Below are 21,006 nucleotides of genomic sequence, written 5' to 3' on the forward strand. Positions count from 1 at the left end.
TTGTGTTCCATATATATGTGTATATATATGTGTGTGTGTGTATATATATGTGTGTGTATATATGTGTATATATATGTATATATGTGTATATATGTATATATGTGTATATATGTATATATGTGTATATATATGTGTGTATATATATGATATATGATATCAACTCCTTATCAGATATGTGGTTTGCAAATATTTTCTAACATTCCATAGGTGTGTATTCATCACGTTGTTTTCTTTGCTGCACTGAAGCTTTTTTATTCAATGTAGTCCAGAATGTTTATATTTGCTTTTGTTGCCTGTGCTTTTGGTGTCATATCCAAGAAATCACTGCTAAGACCAGTATCAAGAGGCTTTTTCCCTATCTTTTGTTTCAGGAGTTTTATTATGATTTCAGGTCTTACATTTAAGTCTTTAATCCATTTTGAGTTAATTTTTGTATATGGTGTACTTCTGGGCACTCTGTTCTGTTTCATTGGTGTATATATCTGTCTTTTTTTTTGTTTTTTGAGACGGAGTCTCGCTCTGTTGCCCAGGCTGGAGTGCAGTGGTGCAATCTCGGCTCACTGCAAGTTCCATCTCCTGAGTTCACGCCATTCTCCTGCCTCAGCCTCCTGAGTAGCTGGGACTACAGGTGCCTGCCACCAGGCCTGGCTAATTTTTTGTATTTTTAGTAGAGATGGGGTTTCACTGTGTTAGCCAGGATGGTCTCGATCTCCTGACCTTGTGATCTGCCTGCCTCAGCCTCCCAAAGTGCTGGGATTATAGGCGTGAGCCACCGTGCCCAGCCATATCTGTCTTTTTTTAACTTTTAAGTTCAGGAGTACAGGTAGAGGTTCGTTATTAGGTAAACCCATGTCATGGGGGTTTGTTGCACAGATTATTTTGTCATCCAGGTATTAGGCCTAGTACCCATTAGTTATTTTTCCTGATCCTCTCCCTCCTCCCACTCTCCACCCTTTAAAAGGCCCCTGTGTTGTTCCCCTGTATATGTCCATGTGTTCTTATCATTTAGCTCTCATTTATAAGTGAGAATATGCCATATTTGGTTTTCTGTTCCTGTATTAGGTTGCTAAGAATAATGGCCTCCAGCTCCATCCATGTTCCTGCAAAAGACATGATCTCATTCTTTTTTTATGGCTGCACAGTATTCCATGGTGTACCACATTTTCTTTGTCCAGCCTATCACTGATGGGCATTTAGGTTGACTCCATGTCCTTGCTATTGTGAACAGTGCTGCAATGAACATACACATGCATGTGTCTTTATGGTAGAACAATTTATATTCCTTTGTGTATATACCCAATAATGAAATTGCTGGGTCGAATGGTAGTTCCGTTTTTAGCTGTTCAAGAAATTGCCATACTGCTTTCCACAATGGTTGAACTAATTTACACTCGCAATAACAGTGTATGACTGTTCCTTTTTCTCCACAACCTCATCAGCATCTGCTATTTTTTTACTTTTTAATAATTGCCATTCTAACTGGTGTGAGATGATATCTCATTGTGGTTTTGACTAGCATTTCTCTAATCATCAGTGATGTTGAGCTTTTTTTTTATACTCTTTTTGGCCACATGTATGTTGTCTTCTGAAAAGTGTCTGTGCATGTCCTTCGTCCACTTTTTAATGTTTTTTTTTTTCTTGTAAATCTGTTTCAGTTCCTTATAGATGCTGGATATTAGACCTTTGTTAGATGCATAGTTTGGGAAGATTTTCTCCCACTCTGTAGGTTGTCTGTTTACTCTATTGATAGTTTCTTTTGCCGTGGAGACAGTCTTTAGTTTCATTAGATCCCATTTGTCAATTTTTGCTTTCATTGCAATCGCTTTTGGCATCTTTGTCATGAAATCTTTGCCTGTTCCTATGTCTCCAGGATTTTCATAGTTTTGGGTTTTATATTTATGCCTTCAATCCATCTCGAGTTGATTTTTACACATGGTGTAAGGAAGGGGTTCATTTTCAATCTTCTGCACATGGCTAGCCAGTTATCCAAGTACCATTTATTGAATAGGGAGTCCTTTTTCCTTTGCTTGCTTTTCTCAGCTTTGTCCAAGATCAGATGATTGTAGGTGTGTGGCCTTATTTCTGAGCTCTCTATTCTGTTCCTTTGGTCTATTCGTGCCAGTACAACGCTGTTTTGGTCACTATAGTCCTGTAGTATAGTTTGAAGTAAGGTAGTGTGATACTTCCCCCTTTGTTCTTCTTGCTTAGAACTGCCTTGGCTATTCAGGATCTTTTATGTTTTCATACGTATTTTAAAATAGCTTCTAGTTCTGTGAAGAATACCATTGGTACTTTGATAGGAATAGCATTGAATCTATAAATTGCTTTGGGTACTATGGCCATGTTAACGATGTTGATTCTTTCTATTCATGAGCATGGGATGTGTTTCCATTTGTTTGTGTCATCTCTAATTTCTTTGAGCAGTGGCTTGTAGTTCTCTTCGTTGAGATCTTTCACCTCCCTAGTTAGCTGTATTCCTAGGTATTTTATTCTTTTTCTGGCAATTCTGAATAGAATTGTGTTTCTGATTTGGTTCTTGGCTTAACTGTAATTGGTGTATAGGAATGTTAGTTTTTGTACATTGATTTTGTATCCTGAGAGTTTGCTGAAGTTGTTTATTAGCTTAAGGGGCTTTTGGGCCAAGAATATGGAGTTTTCCAGATATATGATCATGTAGTCAGCAAACAGGAATAGTTTAACATCCTGTCTTCCTATTTCTATGCCCTTTATTTCCTTCTCTCACCTGATTGCTCTGGCCAAGATTCCTAATACTATACTAAAGAGGAATGGTGAGAGAGGGCATTCTTGGCTTTCTTGTGCTGGTTTCCAAGGGTAGTGCTTCTGTTTTTGCCTATTCATTATGATGTTGGCTGTGGGTTTGTCTTGGATGTCTCTTTTTGAGGTATATTCCTTCAATATCTAGTTTATTGATAATTTTTAACATGAAGTGGTGTTGAATTTTATCAAAAACCTCTTATGCATCTATTGAGATAACAACATGGCTTTTGTCTTTAGTTCTGTTTATGTGATGAATCACATTGATTTGCGTATACTGACTCAACTTTGCATCCCAGGGATAAAGCCTACTTAATTGTGGTGAATTAGCTTTTTGATATGCTGCTGGAATTCAGTTTGCCCATATTTTGTTGAGGATTTTTGCATCAATGTTCCTCAAGGATATTGGTCTGAAGTTTTCTTTTTTTGTTGTGTTTCTGCCAGGTTTTGGTATCAGGATGATGCCGGCCTCATAGAATAAGTTAGAGGGGAGTCCCTCATTTTCAATTTTTTTTAATAGTTTAAATAGAAATGGTATTAGATCTTCTTTATACTTCTGGCATAATTTAGTTGAGAATCCTTCTGGTCCTGGGCTTTTTCTGGTTGGTAGGCTTATTACTTATTCAGGAAATCATTATTCATCTGTTCAGAGATTCAATTTCTTCCTGGTTCAGGAAGGTGTATGTGGAGGGTGCATGTGTACAGGAATTTATCCATTTATTCCAGAATTTCTAGTTTGTGTACATAGAGGTTTTCATAATATTATCTCATGGTTATTTGCTTTTCTGTGGGGCCAGTGTTAATATCCCTTTTGTCACTTCTAATTGTGTTTATTTGGCTCCTCTCTCTTTTCTCCTTATTAGTCTAGCTAGCAGTCTATGCATTGTATTTTTTTTTCCAAAAAACCAACCCCTGGATTTGTTGATCTTTTGAATGGTTTTTCATGACTCAATCTCCTTCAGTTCAGCTTTGATTCTGGTTGTTTCTTGTCTTCTGCTAACTTTGGGGTAGGTTTCCTCTTGGTTGTCTAGTTCTTTTACTTGTGATGTTGGTTGTTAATCTGAAATCTTTCTAATTTTTTGATGTGTTCATTCAGTGCTATAAATTCCCTCTTAACACTGCCTTAGCCGTGTCCTAGAGATTCTGGCATGTTTTATCTTTGTTCTCATTAGTTTCAAAGAACTTCTTGATTTCTGCCTTTATTTCATTATTTACCCAAATGTCATTCAGGAACAGGTTATTCAAGTCCATGTAATTGTATGGTTTTGAACTATTTTATTTGTCTTGAATTCTATTTTAATGGTGCTGTAGTCCAAATGATTGTTTTTTATGATTTCAGTTCTTTTGCATTTGCTGAGGAGTGCTTTATTTTAGACTATGTGATCAATTTTAGAGTATGTGACATGTGGTGATAAGAAGAATATATGTTTTGTTGTTTTGGGGTGGAGTGTTCTGTAGATGCCTATCAGGTCCATTTGATCCAGTGCTGATTTCAGGTCCTAAATATCTTTGTTAATTTTTTGTCTTGATGATCTGTCTAATACTGTCAGTGGGGTGTTGAAGTCTCTGACTATTATTGTGTGAAAGTCTAATTCTCTTTGAAGGTCTCTAACAACTTGCCTTATGAATCTGGGTGCTCCTCTGTTGGGTGCATGTATATTTAGAATAGTTAGATTTTCTTGTTGAATTGAACCCTTTACCATTATGTAATGCCCTTGTCTTTTTTGATCTTTGTTGGTTTATTATCTGTTTTGTCAGAAACTTGGATTGCAACCCACGCTTTTTTCTGTTTTCCATTTGCTTCGTAGATTTTCCTCGATCCCTTTGTTTTCAGCCTATGTATGTCACTGCATGTGAGATGGGTCTCTTGGAGACAGCATACTGTTGGGTCTTGCTTCTCTATCCAGCTTGCCATTATGTGCCTTTTAATTGAGGCAGTTAATCTGTTTACATTCAAGGTTCATATTGAAATGTATGGATTTGATCCTGTCATCATGATGTTAGCTGGTTATTATTCAGACTTGTTTGTGTGGTTGCTTTATAGTGTCACTGGTCTGTGTACTTCAGTGTGTTTCATAGTGGCTGGTAACAGTCTTTACTTCCCATATTTAGTGCTTTCTTCAGAAGCTCTTGCCTCCTTCGAGTTACACCTGGTGATAAATTCCCTCTGGTGAAAACAAATTGTCTGAAAAAGATATTATTTCTCCTTCACTTATGAATCTTAGTTTGGCCTGATATGAAATTCTTGGTTGGAATTTACTTTCCTTAAGAATGTTGAATATTGGTCCCCAATCTCTTCTGCCTTTTAGGGTTTGTGCTGAGAGTTTCATTGTTAGACTAACGGCCTTCCCTTTGTGGGTGACCTGACCTTTTTCTCTAGCTGCCTTTAACCTTTTTCCTTTCATTGCAACCTTGGAGAATCTGATGATTATGTATCTCAGGGATATCTTCCTTGTGAAGTATCTTAGTAAGGTTCTCTGCATTTCCTGAGTTAAAATGTTGGCCTCTCTAGCTAGGTTGGGGAAGTTATCATGAAAGATAAGTTTTCCAAGTTGCTTCCATTCTCCTCTATCAAGGACACCAGTGTGTCATAGATTTACTCTCTTACATAATCCCATATTTCTTGGAGGTTTTGTTCATTCCTTTTCATTCTTTTTTCTCTAATCTTAGCTGTCTTATTTCAGAAAGCCAGTCTTAAGCTCTGAGATTCTTTCCTCAGCCTGGTCTATTCTGCTATTAACACTTGTGATTGCATTATGAAATTCTTGTAGTGTGTTTCTCAGTTCTATCAGGTCAATTACATTCTTTTCTATACTGGCTTTTTGTCTGTTAGCTCCTGTATCATTTTACTGTGATACTTAGCTTCCTTGGATTGGCTTTTAATGTACTCCTGCATCTCAATCGTCTTCATTCTTATCCATATTCTGAATTCTATTTCTGTCATTTCAGTCATCTGTCACATTCAGAATGCTTTGTGGAGAGGTAGTGCTATCGTTTGGAGGAATAAAGGCACTCTGGCTTTTTGATTCATCAGTTTTCATGTGCTGGTTCTTTCTCATCTTTGTGGGCTGATATTCCTTCAGTTTTTGAAGTTGCTGTTCTTCAGATGTTTTTTTTTCTTTATCTTATTTGATGGCCTTGAAGGTTTGATTGTGGTATAATGTGAGTTCAGTTGACTGGCTTTGTTTCTGGGAGATTTTAGGGGGCCAAGTCTCAGCTCCCAACTCCTGAAATGCATGCTCTAACTCTGAGGGACTTGTACTGGGCCCCAACTTTGTTCTCTGGCTCCTCAAGGTTAGGAACCTACTGCACTGGGTGAGAGTAGTTGGGGGGTGAGGTGCTCCCAGACTACTGGTCTCTACAATCCAATGGGTGGTGCCAGCCAAAGCATTTCATAGGTTGGTGGCAATGGGATCCATTCTCATTCTCATGTGCCAGCAGTAGCAGCAGTGTGGTGGGGCACATACTCATCAGCTACAGCAGGGTGCTAGTGGATCCTAGGGTGCCTGCCTCCCTACGGGCATTTACAGCAGCAGTATGTCTGTTTCTATACCAGTACCATACTGTTACACAGGTATAGACTACTATTGTTTTCAAATATAGCTTGAAATTAGGAGGTGTGATGCCTCCAGCTTTGTTGTTTCTAAAGATTGCTTTGGCTATTTGAAATCTTTTGTGGTTCCATATGAATTTTAGGATTTTTTTTCTATTTCTGTGAAAAATTACATGGGAATCTGGATAATGATTGTATGCCAAAGATCAGCTTGAGGTGTAAACTTAAGGTCTTCTTAGGTCTTTTCAACAAACTGTGAAAATTAAACAACATACAAGTAGCCTATAACAATGAAAACAAAAACATACTCTTAAACACCAATGGGCCAAAGTAGAAATCACAAGGGAAATTAGAAAATACTTAGAGACAAATGAAAACAAAACCACAACATATCCAAACTTACGGGATTTAGTGAAAGCAGTGCTAAGAGGGAAATTTATGGCTATAAATGCTTAAATTGAAAAACAAGAAATGTCTCAAATCAACAACCTAACTTTACAACTTAAGGAACTAGAAAAGAAGAACCATCTAAACCCAAAGCTAGCAGAAGGATGGAAATAATAAAGATTAGAGCAGACAGAAACAAAATAGAGAATAGAAAATCATAAGGAAAATCAATCAAACCAAAATTGGTTCTTTGAAAATAGCAACAAAACTGGCAAACCTTTAATGAAAAAATACTAATAAAAAGGGAAAGAAGACTTAAATTACTAAAGTCAGAAATGAAAGTGGTGACATTACTGCCAATTCTACCAAAAAGAGAATTACAAATAGAGTATTATGAACAATTGTATATCAACAAATTTGATAACCTAGATGAAATAAACAAATACCTATAAACACAAAGCCTCTCAATACTAAATCATGCAGAAATAGAAAACCAGAATATACCTACAGAACTAGTAGGGAGATTGAATCAGTAATGAAAAAACTCCCAACAAGGAAAAGCCCTAATTCTGATGCCTTCCCTGGTGAATTCTACCAAACATTTAAAGAACTAATACCAATACTTCTCTAACTTTCCAAGAAGAGAAAGGAATGATTTGTAACTCATTCTATGAGACCAACATTACTCAAAGTCAAACAAAGTGTCTTTTCTGGACAATACATAAAAAGAAAACTACAGGCCAATATCCATTAGAACATTGAAGAAAAATCCTCAACAAATTACTAGCAAACCAAATTCAGCAGCATATTAAAATTATTATAGGCCACAACTAAATGGGTTTTATTCGTGGAATGCAAGGATGGTTCAACATACAAAAGCCAATCAATATTTCTGCTTAATTTGGCAAGACTTAAAAAAAATCAATCACTGTAATATACCACATATAGTAGAATGAAAGGAAAAAACAAGTGATCTTCTCAACTGATGCTGAAAAAGCATTTGACAAAATTCAATACCATTTTGTGATAAAAACAATAAACTAGGAATTGAAGGAAACTACTTCAACAAAATAAAAGCCATTGATACGGTTTGGATTTGTGTCCCTGCCAAAATCTCATGTGAAATTGTAATCCCCAATGTTGGAGGTGGGCCCTGGTGGGCGGTGACTGGATCATGGGAGTGGTACTTCACAGGGGTGGTCCCCAATTGTTTAGCACCATGCCCTTGTTGCTGTTCTAGTGGGGGAGTTATTGTGAGATCTTGTTGTTTAAAAGTGTGTGGCACCTCCCCATTTTCTCTCTTCCTCCTGCTCTGGCCATGTAAGATGCCTTGCTCCCCTTTTGCCTTTCACCATAATTGGAAGCTTCTTGAGGCCTCCCCAGTAGCAGGTGCCAGAATCATGCTTCCTATACAACTTGAGGAACCATAAGCAACCTCTTTTCTTTATATAAAGAAACCTCTTTTCTTTGTATAAAGAAACCTCTTTTCTTTGTATAAAGAAACCTCTTTTCTTTGTATAAAGAAACCTCTTTTCTTTGTATAAAGAAACCTCTTTTCTTTATAAATTACCCAGTCTCAGGTATTTCTTTATAGCAATGTGAAAATGAACGAATACAGCCATATATGAAAACCCACAGTAAACATCACATTCAATGGTGAAAGATGGAAAGCTTTTCCTCTAAGATGAAGAAAAAGGCAAGGATGTCTGCATTTTCAACATACTACTGATAGTTCTAGCCGGAGCAATTAGGCAATTAGGAAAAGAAATAAAAGGCATCCAAATTGTAAAGCAAGAAGTAAAATTATCTCTGTTCACAGTCAACATGGTATCACTGTGGAAAACCTTAAAGATTGAATTAAAAATTATTAGAATAAATGAATTCAGCAAATTAACAGGACACAAAGTCAATACACAAAAATCAGGTGAATTTCTACACACTAACATAAGCAATTTGAAAAGAAATTACCAAAAAAAAAAAGAAAAAAAAAAGAAAAGAAATTACAATTCAATTCATAATAGCATCCAAAAGAATATTTAGGAATTAACCAAATAAGTCAAAGACCTACACAATAAAAACTATAAAACACTGGTAAAATAAATTAAAGAAAACATAAATAAATGAAAATACATCCCATGTTTATGGATTGGAAGATGCAATACTGTTAAGATGCCATTACTACCTAGGGTGATCTACAGATTCCATTCAATCTCTATCAAAACCCCAATGATGTTTATTGCAGAAACAGAAAAACCCATTTTAAAATTCACATGGAATCTCAAGGGATCCTGAATAGTAAAAACAAAAATGAAAAAGAAGAACAAAGCTGGAGGACTCACACTTCCTGATTTCAAAATGTACAAAGCTACAGTAATCAAAGCCATATGGTACTAACATAAAGACAGACATATAGATCAATGGAATAGAGAACTCAGGAATAAACCCTCACATATATGGTTAAATGATTTTTGGCAAGGGGGCCAGACCATTCAATGGGGGAAAGGATGATCTCTTCAACAAATGATGCTGAGAAAACTGGATATCTACATGCAAAAGAATGAAGCTGGACCCTTACCCAGTCTCTACAAAAAATACAAAAAATTAATTGGGCATGGTGGTGTATGCCTGCAGTCCTAGCTACTCAAGAGGCTGAGATGGCAGAATCACCTAAATCCTAGAAGTCAAGGCTGCAGTGAGTCTGTGAGCCTTGATTGCACCCTGGCACTCCAGCATAGAGGACAGAGTGAGACTCTGTCAAAAAAAAAGAAAGAAAAGAAAAGAAAAAGGCAAAAAGCTTTAGACATTTGATTTGGCTGTGATTTCTTGCACAGGACACCAAAGGAATGAGCAAGAAAAGAAAAAATAGACAAACTGTACTTCATAAAAAATATACAATTTTGTGCATCAAAGACCCTAACCAAAGTGTAAAAAGGCAACCCACAGAATAGGAGAAAATATTTGCAAATTATGTTTCTCATGAGTTAAGAGATTTCTTATAGCACCTCATATACAAAGTATCTAACGTAACAGTAATTATTTCCTTTAGTAATTGAAGGAAAAATGGAAAATACTACCTCATTTGAAGAATTTTCCTGCAAACTTGACACAGGAACAATTTCATTTGAATTAACATAATTGCTGACATTCGGAAATAGTTCTTCAAAAGATGCTTTTTGCACTGAGGACAAATCAATCTATAAAAGAATACATTATTGTTTTGTGGAAGTTAAACATTGCAAAAGCAATGATTTTTAAGTAATTAAAGAAAAGTTGAAAAATACCATCTCATTGGAAGCATTTTCCTGTAAACTTGACACAGGAACAATTTCATCTGAATAAACGTAATTACTGACATTTGGACATAACTCTTCAAAAGATGCATGTTTAGAGACAAATCAATCTGTAAAATGGGTTATAACATTCTTTCATTTTAAAGTAATTTTTTAATTAGGAATTTTTGTTTGCTATGATACACCAGAGATTTTTAAATCACTATCTCTAACATAGAACTCTCTCCTAAGTGCCATATCCATTTTTCTATCAGGTTACTGAAATCACCACACATTTCTGTACCAAATTAAAAATTTCCAAAAAAGATGACTGATTGATTTAGAGATGATTTAAGGTGTGCAGGATGCACGTAGGTTATAAGCAAAAAAACAATACTATGCCATTTTACATCAGGAACTTTAGCATCCACATATTTTGGTATCTTTGAGAAGTCCTGGAACCAATTCCCCATGGATACTGAGGGATGACTGTATATAGTTAAGACAACTGAAAACATGTTTAACAAACACTTGTCAACAAATGTTCATAACAGTATTATTCATAATAGATAATAAATGGAAATAAATGCGCATAAACTGAATTGATAAACAAAATATGGTATATGTATATAATGGAGTATAATTCAGTTTATTTGGTTTGGCTGTGTCTCTACCCAAATCTCATCTTGAATTGTAATCCCCATAATCCCCATAGGTCGAGGGAGGGACCCGGTGGGAGGTGACTGAATCATGGGGGTGGTTTTCTCCATACTGTTCTGATGATAGTGAGTGAGTTTTCCCGAGATCTGATGGTTTTATAGGGTAGTTTTCCCTGCTCTTCCATGCTCTCTCCTCTGTTGCCATGTAAGACAGGCCTCTTCCCCTTCCACCATGATTGTAAGTTTCCTGAGGCCTCCCCAGCCATGCGGAACTGTGAGCCAATTGAACCTCTTTTCTTTATAAGTTACCCAGTCTTGGGTATGTCTTTATAGCAGTGTGGAAACAGACTAATACATTGGTCATAAAAAAGGAATGCAGTACTGATACCTGCTATAACATAGATGAATTTTTAAAACATTATGCTAAGTGAAAGAAACCAGGCACAAAACGCCACATGTTATATGATCTCATTTATATGAAATACTCAGAAAGAGAAAACCTATAGAGACAGAAACTAAATCAGTAGTTTCTTTGGACTGGAGGGTGGGATGGGGGGATGAGGGCTGACTATTAATGAATAGGGTGATGAAAATGTTCTTAAATAGGATCGTGATGATAGTTGCACAGTTTTTAAGTATGCTAAAAACCACTGAATTATATACTTTAGTATACTGAGTTTTATAAAATGTAAATTGTACCTCAAATTTAAAAATATGTTGATATTTGTAAAATAGTCACTAAATTAGTTTTGCCACGAAAAAATCACTTTGGTACATTTGTTATTCATCAATACATTTTAACTCCAAATATCAACCAAGAATGAATAAAAAATGAGACACTCATTTTCTGGAAAAAGTATTGATTTTTGGGCCACTGGAAAGACTGTGAGCAGAGTATTAACAAAATCCTTTCTCCCATCATGAGCATCTATTGGTTAAATCTGTAACTCCTTTCCCCTAGGAACCTGATAAGTGTAAGAATGTCAACTGTGTTACTAGGTAACATTGCTTATGGTAAAAATAATGTCTGATTGGAAAATTGTATCTATAGGAGGAACTATAAATGCACTATAAATAAATAACTACTGCACTATAAAAGCTAAAATACTTTGAGTTTCCCTGAGTGCAGGGACATTGTAATTACACATGTCCTTTGTGGAGACCATGGACGTTATGCGTAAGTGCTGTTACAAAAGATACTGGATTTCATCTCCTTGTGCCTGAGCAGTCCCCACACTGCTATGTAAGCCGCTGCATGGACCTCTGCGAGGATTGCTCACACTGAAGAGGAACATTGGATATTTGACTGAAGACTTGATGACACTGGATTTGATAATGATTTCTTGGATATGACATCAAAAGAACAGGTGAGAAAAGAAAAAGACAAATTTTACTATGACAAAATAAAAAACATTTGTGCATCAAAGGACACTATCAACAGAGTGAAAAGGCAACCCATGGAAGGGGGCAAATTATTTGTAAATCATATGTTGGGTAATGGGTTAATATCTCAGATATATGAAGAACTTCTACAACTCAACAATTAAAAATTCAAAAATAAACAAAGGACTTGAATAGATATTTTCCCAAATAAGATATACAAATAGCTAATTAACACATTAAAACATGCTCAGTGTCATCCTTATTAGGGAAATACAAATCAAAACCATAATGAGATACCACCTCACATCCATAAGAACTACTATTACAAAAAAGAAAATAACAAGTGCTGGCAAGGAAGTAGAGAAACTGGAACCCTTGTGCATTTTGCTAGTGGGAATGTAAAATGGTACAGCTACTAAGGAAAACAGTGTGGTGGTTCCTCAAAAAGAAAAATTGAATTACAATATGCTCTAGCAATTCCACTTCTAGGTACATACCCAAAAGAATTGAAAGCAGGGACTCAAACATATATTTGTACACCCATGTTCATAGTAGCATTATTCACAATTGTCAAAAGGCAGAAGCAACCCAATTGTCCATCAATAGATGAATGGATAAACAAAATGTGTCATATACATACAATGGAGTATCCATCCTTAAAAATAAAATTCTGATGCATGCTGTAACATAGATGAATTTGAAGATGCCATGCTAAGTGACATAAACTAGTCACAAAGGACAAATACTGTATGGTTCCACTTATATGAGGTACCTAGAGTAGTCAAATTAATAGAAACAGAAAGTAAAATGGTGGTTTCCAGGGGTGGGGTAGGGAGGAGCAGGAAGTTACTGTTTAATGCATATAGAATTTCAGTTTTGCAAGATGAAAAAAGTTCTAGAGATGAATAGTGGTGATGGTTGCATAATGATGTGAATGAATATACTTCAACTGCACACTTAAAAATGGTTAAAATTATAAATTTTATGTTATATATATTTCACCACAATTTTTAAAACTGAAAGGAAAAAACAGAAGAATCCTGGTTGTTGCTGCAGTACTCTAATTTTTCCTTCTCTCTTGCATGTATAGTAGTATACAAAGTACTTTCACTGAAAGTGTGCTTAAGCAACAGAAAAACACAGATATTATTCTCCACAGGCAATATTCCCCTGATATGAGAAAAATAGAAGAATGGGGAGAGGAGGAGCCGGAAAACAGATACTACAAGTGCCAAATGCTAATACTTACCACAAAACCAGCTGTCTCTGAAGATGGAGTACTTGTTAAAAGGCCTCTGTTTTTCTTACCAGGAGTACTGGAATTTGTTTTCTATAAATGTTTTTATAAAACAGGGATTGAACAACAGAAAGAAATAAACTATTTTAGTATAGTAAAACTACAATTTCAAGTTAGTTGACCAGATCATAATGTACAGTACTAAGAAAATCCTTAATCTGTTCATTAAATTTTAAACCACTTCACAGGAAACTAAAGAATTTTCTCACTTAAGCTAGATCAAACAACGTCCAAGAGAACTCTATATGGCATAGCAACTATATGAGAATACCTTGGTTGAAATGAATACCTTGGTTGAAATTACTATTAATTTAGAAAGAAAAGCTAATTAGAGTGTTGAGTTAGGAAATGGCGCTTCAGTTATCTTTGTTAACTACTAAGAAAGGTATTTTACTTTCAGCATTTAATTCTTAGTATATTATTGTACTTTTTGTGGAAAGAAAGTATAAGTTATTTCTGGAGCTGTGAAATATATGTAGCAAGGACAATTGGTTTAAAACATATAACGTTAAATGTATATAGATATTTCATTTATGGAACATCAAAGTTAAAGAAATTATAAAGTAGGATGTAGGCTCATTTTCTACTTTTTGAAGATACAAAGAGGCAGACAGACAGACAGGTAGACAAAGCAAGAAAGAGTAAAAGACAGAGTGAGGAGAGAAACAGACAAGATACAAGACCTAAAGAAAGTGACAGAAAGCGAGGAAGGGACAGGCCAAAAAACAGAGAGGGAGGAAGGGAGAAGAGGGGAATGGAGAGGAGATGAAGGAAGAGGTAGAGAAGAGGAGAGGAGGTAGGAGAGGAAGAATGAAAAGCAAAAGACAGAGAAGGAGAGAAAAAGAGGAAGACCAAGAGAAGGAGAGAGGAAAAAAGAGAAAGAGAAGACAGAAACCAACATAGATTGTGAGCAGAGATTGAGAGAGAGAGACAGAGAAGGACAGTGAGAGAGATCAAGACAGAGACCAAGGAAAAGACACAGAGCTTGAGACTGCAAGAGAGAGAAAATCTAGGATAGCAAAAGCAAAGAAACGGGTAGAAAGGTAGAGTAGAAAGTAAGAGTGATAGTCAGACAGAGACAGGCAGCTTTATTTCTAGAAATCAGCTGCCTTTTCGGCCTTTAGACTCCATGAAGTAACCACATCCTTCTGATAAATGTTCTTTTTGAATAGGTGTCTCTTGTAAGATGTCAAGTCTGGAATCTTACTTTCAACCTTTCTTTCCCTTCTGGCTTAAAAGCTTTTAAACTGATTGTTGGTACAAGACATAATCTGGAATAGTTTATTAGGAAAATTTTTGTCAGAAATGTTTATGGGTATATTTACAATAAAATGAACACATCAGCCTCTAACTTACTAGCTATATTTAGTTTTCGCATTTGAACAATGAAGGTTATTCTACCTCTAGGGACTGTGATGCAAGGGTTACAAATAATATATGTAAAAAGAACCTATGGTGTCTGGAGAGTAGGAGCTACTCAATGATAACTATTATCATCATCATTGTGGCAGTCCTGAAGGTCCTCTGCTCACATTTCTTCAAACAAAGAACCAGCTGTTCCAGTGCAAGGAGTGTAGTTAGCTGACAGCCCCCAAGCACAACATCTTTAGAATATGCTTCAGCTTTCATGCTGAGGCCACCATCTTTTCAAGCAGCCCCCAGCCAATGTCTGGGCATAACAGTCCAACACAAGACTTTCATAATAGACAATCTTTGCTCCAGAACTCCCCATTGTTGAGAGCTTCTGTCAGATCTGCATTGAAGACTGAGGCTATCCCTGCATAATCCTGCTTCTTCCCTGCCTTCCTTTCTTAGTCATTAGCCCCTGATGTTTGAACTGTTTATACTGTCTGAGTATCTGCTTCCCAGGGGTCTCATTTGACATAATTGTCAACTATCAGTCCAATTTTAAAACATCAGCTTGTATGCAGCTGTAAGTATATAGCTTCCCTACATTTTTTCTTAGATTTGTTAAAATATATATATATATATTTCTAAATCTTCCCAATCAGTACATATTTATAGTCTTTTCAAAAAATATTAGTTAATAAAAGACTAGTTCTTATCAATGCAGGTTTTGGGGACTGAGGCAGCAGAACTAAACTGTTCTACCTGCATTGCTTTCTTTTTTTTTTCTTTTTTTTTATTTATTTATTTTTATTATACTTTAAGTTTTAGGGTACATGTGCACAACGTGCAGGTTAGTTACATATGTATACATGTGCCATGTTGGTGTGCTGCAGCCATTAACTCATCATTTAACATAAAAGCAGACCTATAGTGGGAAGACGGAACCTTGACTTTTAGATAATGAGAGTTTAACTGAAAATTTGTAACTCTATGTTCAGAATCTTTTCCAGGCTGAAACAAATTCATAATCAAGAAATACATTTTATAGTGCTATAAAAACATTTCCAGCACTTCTCACATGTCCTATTATTTCAACTTGAAAAAAAGATTTAAACTTAGAAATAAATGATTTTCTGGAAAAAAATAACGTCACACATTTAAGTTAAAAAATCTGCTGAAAGACAAAATAGTTTGAAACACAGGTGGAGCAGGATGGCCAGGGATGCCCATCCTCCAAGGCTCGCCATACTCTTCTAGGTGGCTTTAGCTTTTGGGTAACTGTAGGACCTGCACAGAGTAGGGCAGTCTTGTCCATGAGATGTGTCCAGTCCGATCTGAGTGTCCTCATCTGCCAGCCTCTCTGGGGCCCTAGCATGGCATGCCCGCTTGTGGCACAGCCTCGCATGCCCAACCAGGGTGCTTCCCAGGGCCCTTCTCATAGCTCCTTCACTAGCAGACCATGCCTCACCGTCAGAGAGCTCCCGCTGACCAGCCACCATGGATGCGCACCTGCCTACCTACAGCCTCCACTCCCTTACAGCCTTCCTCCACCTCACTTTGCTGTCATGCACTCGCCCAAGGTCCTCTCCACTGCTTTGCTGGCCCGAAAGCGCAGGTGACCATACTTCCTCTCTCCCACTGGCATGTGTGTGTACATGCACCCTGCCTCTCCACCACTGCTGGTGTGAGCACACCCTGCCACCGCTAATGTGTGGCACTCTGCCCTGCCAATGTGGCCTGCATGAGGGTGTATACAGAATCCAGTGCCTCACTCCCGCCAGCAACTGGCCACCCCAGCCCACCACTGCTGCTGCTGCCACACTCAAGCTAGCATAGATCCTGCTATGCTATGCCACTGCCTGAGGAAAGGCACTGGCCAGCACTCCCCATCACAGTGCTGTGGCCAGCAGAGCAGGAACACCGGGCCCCTCCAGTGCAGCGAGTTCCTAAGCTCCTGAGACCAGAGAACAAAGCTGGGGGCCTGGTACCAGCACCCTTAGAGTCAGAGCAGGCAAACTAGGAATGCTGAGCTGAGCTCTGGCCCTCTAAAATCTTCCTCAAACTTAACAGACACATAGACCAATGGAACAGAATAGAGAGCCCAGAAATAAAGCTGCACACCTACAACCATCTGATCTTCGACAAAGCTGACAAAAACAAGCAAGGGGGAAAGGACTGTTTTATTCAAGAAATGGTGCTGGGATAACTGGCCAGCCATATTCAGAAGACTGAAACTGAACTCCTTCCTTATACCATATACAAAAATCAAGATGGACTAAACACTTAAATGTAAGACCTAAAACTATAAAAACTCTAGGAGAAAACCAACAAAATACCATTCTGAACATAGACCCTGGCAAAGATTTCATGAGGAAGATGCCAAAAGCAAATGCAACAAAAACAAAAATTGACAAATGGGACCTAATTAAACAAAAGAGCTTCCACACAGCAAATGAAACTATCAAGAGAGTAAACAGACAACCTACAAAATGGGAGAAAATATTTGCAAACTATGCATCCGACAAAGGTCTGATATCCAGGATATATAAGGAACTTAAATTTACAAGCAAAAACCAAACAGCTCCATTAAAAAGTGGGAAAAGGCATAAACAGACATTATCAAAAGAAGATATACGCACAGCCAACCAGCGTATGAAAAAAATGCTCACCACTAATCATTAGATAAATGCAAATCAAAACCACAATGAAATACCATCTCACACCAGTCAGAATGACTTATTAAAAAGTCAAAAACTAATAGATGCTAGCAAGATTGTGGAGAAAAGGGGAATGCTTATCCACTGCTGGTGGGAATATAAATTAGTTCAGCCACTGTGGAAAGCAATTTCGTGATTTCTCAAAGAACTCAACGCAGAACTACCACTCGACTCAGCAATACCATTATTGGGTATATACTCAAAGGAATATAAATCATTCTACCATAAAGACACCTGCACACGTATGTTCAGTGCAGCACTATTCACATACCAAAGACATGGAATCAATCTAAATGCCCATCAATGGTAGACTGGATAAAGAAAATGTGGTACATATACACCATGGAATACTATTCAGGTGTAAGGAAGGAGTCCAGTTTCAGTATGCTTAAGTCTTTAATCCATTTTGAGTTGATTTTGGTAGATAGTGATGATGTAGTGTGAATATGTGTTCCCATCCAAATCTCATGTTGAATTGAAATCCCCAATGATGGAGGTGGGGCCTGGTGGGAGGTTATTGGATAATGGGGATAGATTTCTCTGGAATGGCTTAGCACCATCCCCTTAGTGCTGTTCTCTTGATAGAGTGAGTTCTTACAAGATCTGGTTGTTTAAAAGTATAGCATCTCTCCCACCCTTTCTCTTTTGTTCCTGCTTTTGCCATATGAAGTGCCTGTTCCTGCTTTGCCTTCCACCATGAGTAAAAGCTCCCTGAGGCCTCCCCAGAAGCAGATGCTGCCATGTTTCCTGTACAAGCTGCAGAACTGTGAGTCAATTAAATCTCTTTTCTTATAAATTACCCAGTCTTAGGTATTTTTTTAAATCACAACACAAGAACAGCCTAATAAAGGTGAGAAATAGGGGTCTAGTTTCATTCTTCTGCATGGGGATATCCAGTTTTCTGAGCATCGTTTACTGGAGAGACTGTCCTTTCCCCAGTGTATGTTCTTGATGGCTTTGTTGAAGATCAGTTGGCTGTAAATACGTGGATTCATTCCTGGGTTCTCTATTCTTTTCCTTTGGTCTCTGTGTCTATTTTTCTACCAATATCATGCTGTTTGGGTTAGCACAGCCTTGTAATATATTTTGAAGTCAGGTAGTGTAGTGCCTTGAGCTTGTTCCTTTTGCTTAGGACTGCTTTGACTATTCTGGATCTTTTTTGGTTCCATATGAATTTTAGCGTTGTTTTTTCTAGTTCTGTGAAAAACTACATTGATATGTAGTTAGAGATTGCACTGAATCTATAGATTGCTTTAGGTAGTATGGTCATTTTTAATGATATGAATTCTTCTGATCCATGAGCATGAGATGTCTTGTTTCTTCTTCAATTTCTTTCATCAGTGTTTTGTAATTTTCCTTGTAGAGATCTTTTACTTCTTGGTTAAATTTATGCCTAGTTTTTTTTTTGGTTTTGGTTTTGTTGGTTTGTTTTGCAGCTGTTGTAAATGTGATTGCCTTCTCGATTTTTTTTTTCAGATATTATTGGTGTATAGAAATGCTGATTCTTGCTTGTTTGCATCCTGCGGCTTCACTGAATTTGGTTCAGTTCTAACAGTTGTTTTTTTGTTTGTTTGTTTTTTGAGACAGAGTCTTGCTCTGTTGCCCACACTGGACTGCAGTGGTGTGATCTCGGCTGACTGCAACCTCCGCCTCCCAGGTTCAAGCAATTCTCTGCCTCAGCCTCCCAAGCAGCTGGGATTATAGGCACCCACCACAACGCCAGGATAATTTTTTTATTTTTAGTAGAGATGAGGTTTCACTATCTTGGCCAGGCTGGTCTTGAACTCCTCACCTCATGATCCACCCACCTCAGGCTCCCAAAGTGCTGGGATTACAGGCGTGAGCCACCACGCCCAGGCTGTTTGGCTTTTTTTTTTTTTTTTTTTTTTTTTTTTTTTGAGAGAGAGTCTTGCTCTGTCACTCAGGCTGAAGTGCAGTGGCACAATCTTGGCTCACTGCAACCTCCACCTCCTGGGCTCAAGTGATTCTAGTGCATCAGCCTCCTGAGTAGCTGGGATTACAGGCATTCAGCACCATGCCCAGCTAATTTTTGTATTTTTTAGCAGACATGGGGTTTTGCCATGTTGGCCAGGCTGGTCTCGAACTCTTGGCCTCAAGTGATTGCCTGCCTTGGCCTCCCAAAGTGCTGTGATTACAGGCATGAGCCACCGTGCCCAGCCCTAAGAGTTTTTTGATGGAGTCTTTTGGTTTTCTAAAAATAAGAATAGGCCAAGCGCAGTGGTTCATGCCTGTAATCCCAGCACTTTGGGAGGCCGAAGTGGGTGGATCATGAGGTCAAGAGATCGAGACCATCCTGGCCAACATGGTGAAACCCTGTTTCTACTAAAAATACAAACATTAGCTGGGCATGGTGGTGCATGCCTGTAGTCCCAGCTACTTGGGAGGCTGAGGTAGGAGAACTGCTTAAACCCAGGAGGTGGAGGTTGCAGGAGCCAAGATTGCACCATTGCACTCCAACCTGGGCAACAGAGAGAGACTCTGTCTTCAAAAAAAAAAAAGAAAAAAAAAAAGAATAATGTAGTTCCCAAAGAAGAGGGTCAATTTGAGTTCCTCTTTTATTCCTTTTTCTTGGCTGATTGCTCTGGCTACAACTTTCGGTACTATGTTTAATGGGCATGGGGAAGGTGGGCATCCTTGTCTTGTTCTTAGAGGAAAGGCTTTCAACTTTTCCCCATTCAGTCTGATGTCAGCTGTGGGTTTTGTCATATATTGCCTTTATTATTTTAAGGTATGTTCTTTCTATGCCTAGTTTGCTGAGAGTTTTTGTCATGAAGGATGTTCAGTTTTATCAAATTCTTTTTCTGCATCTATAAAAATAATCATATAGTTTTTGTTCTTGGTTCTGTTAATGTGATGTATCAAATTTATTGATTTGCACAGGTTAAACCATTCTTGCATCCCTGGTATAAAACCCACTTAATCAGGGTGTTTTATCTTTTTGATGTGCTGTTGGATTTAGTTTGCCAGTATTTTGTTGAGGATTTTTGTGTCTATGTTCATCAGGCCTGTAGTCTTCTCTTTGCTGTTGTTGTTGTGTCCTTGTCTAGTTTTGGAATCAGGGTAATGTTAGCCGCAAAGACTGAGTTAGGGAGGATTCCCTCCTCTTCAACTTTTTGAAATAGTATGAGGAAGACTGGTATTAGTTTTTCTTTATATGTTTGGTAGAATTTGGCAGTGAATCCATCTGATCCTGGGCTTTTCTTTATTGGGAGACTTTTTATTATTGATTCAATCTCACTACTCATTATTGGTCTGTTCAGATTTTCTATTTTTTCCTCATTCAATCTTGGTATGTTGTATGTTTCCAGGAGTTTACCCATTTCTTTAAGTTTTCTAGTTAGTATATAGTTATTCATAAAAGTCTCTGCTGATGTTTTCTAATTCTGTGGTATCAGTAGTAACGTCTCCTTTTTCATTCCTGATTTTGTTTATTTGGGTCTCCTCTCTTCTTTCCTTGGTTAATCTAGCTAGTGGTTTATTAATTTTATCTTTTTGAACAACAAACTTTTCATTTCATTGATACTTTTTATTTTTTTAGTCTCTATTTCATTTCTTTCTGCTCTGATCATTATTATTTTCTTCTGCTAATTTTGGG

General features: G+C 37.4%; 1 protein-coding gene across 2 annotated transcripts in view; it reads right to left on the reverse strand.

Moving 5' to 3' along the window:
- The window catches only part of MEIKIN (meiotic kinetochore factor), a 136,497-nt gene that overhangs the window by 32,684 nt on the left and 82,807 nt on the right, over positions 1 to 21,006 (reverse strand). The window contains exons 10-11 of one of the 2 annotated variants that reach the window (XM_016953735.4): positions 13,276 to 13,356; positions 9,790 to 9,909 (exon numbers count right to left, since the gene is read on the reverse strand). In XM_016953735.4, coding sequence (XP_016809224.1) covers positions 9,790 to 9,909; positions 13,276 to 13,356 — 201 coding nt within the window. The remainder of the gene's footprint in view (positions 1 to 9,789; positions 9,910 to 13,275; positions 13,357 to 21,006) is intronic. The other variant, XM_024356728.3, reaches the window with a different exon arrangement.

Source organism: Pan troglodytes, chromosome 4 (genome assembly GCF_028858775.2).
Source record: "Pan troglodytes isolate AG18354 chromosome 4, NHGRI_mPanTro3-v2.0_pri, whole genome shotgun sequence".
NCBI lineage: Eukaryota > Metazoa > Chordata > Mammalia > Primates > Hominidae > Pan > Pan troglodytes.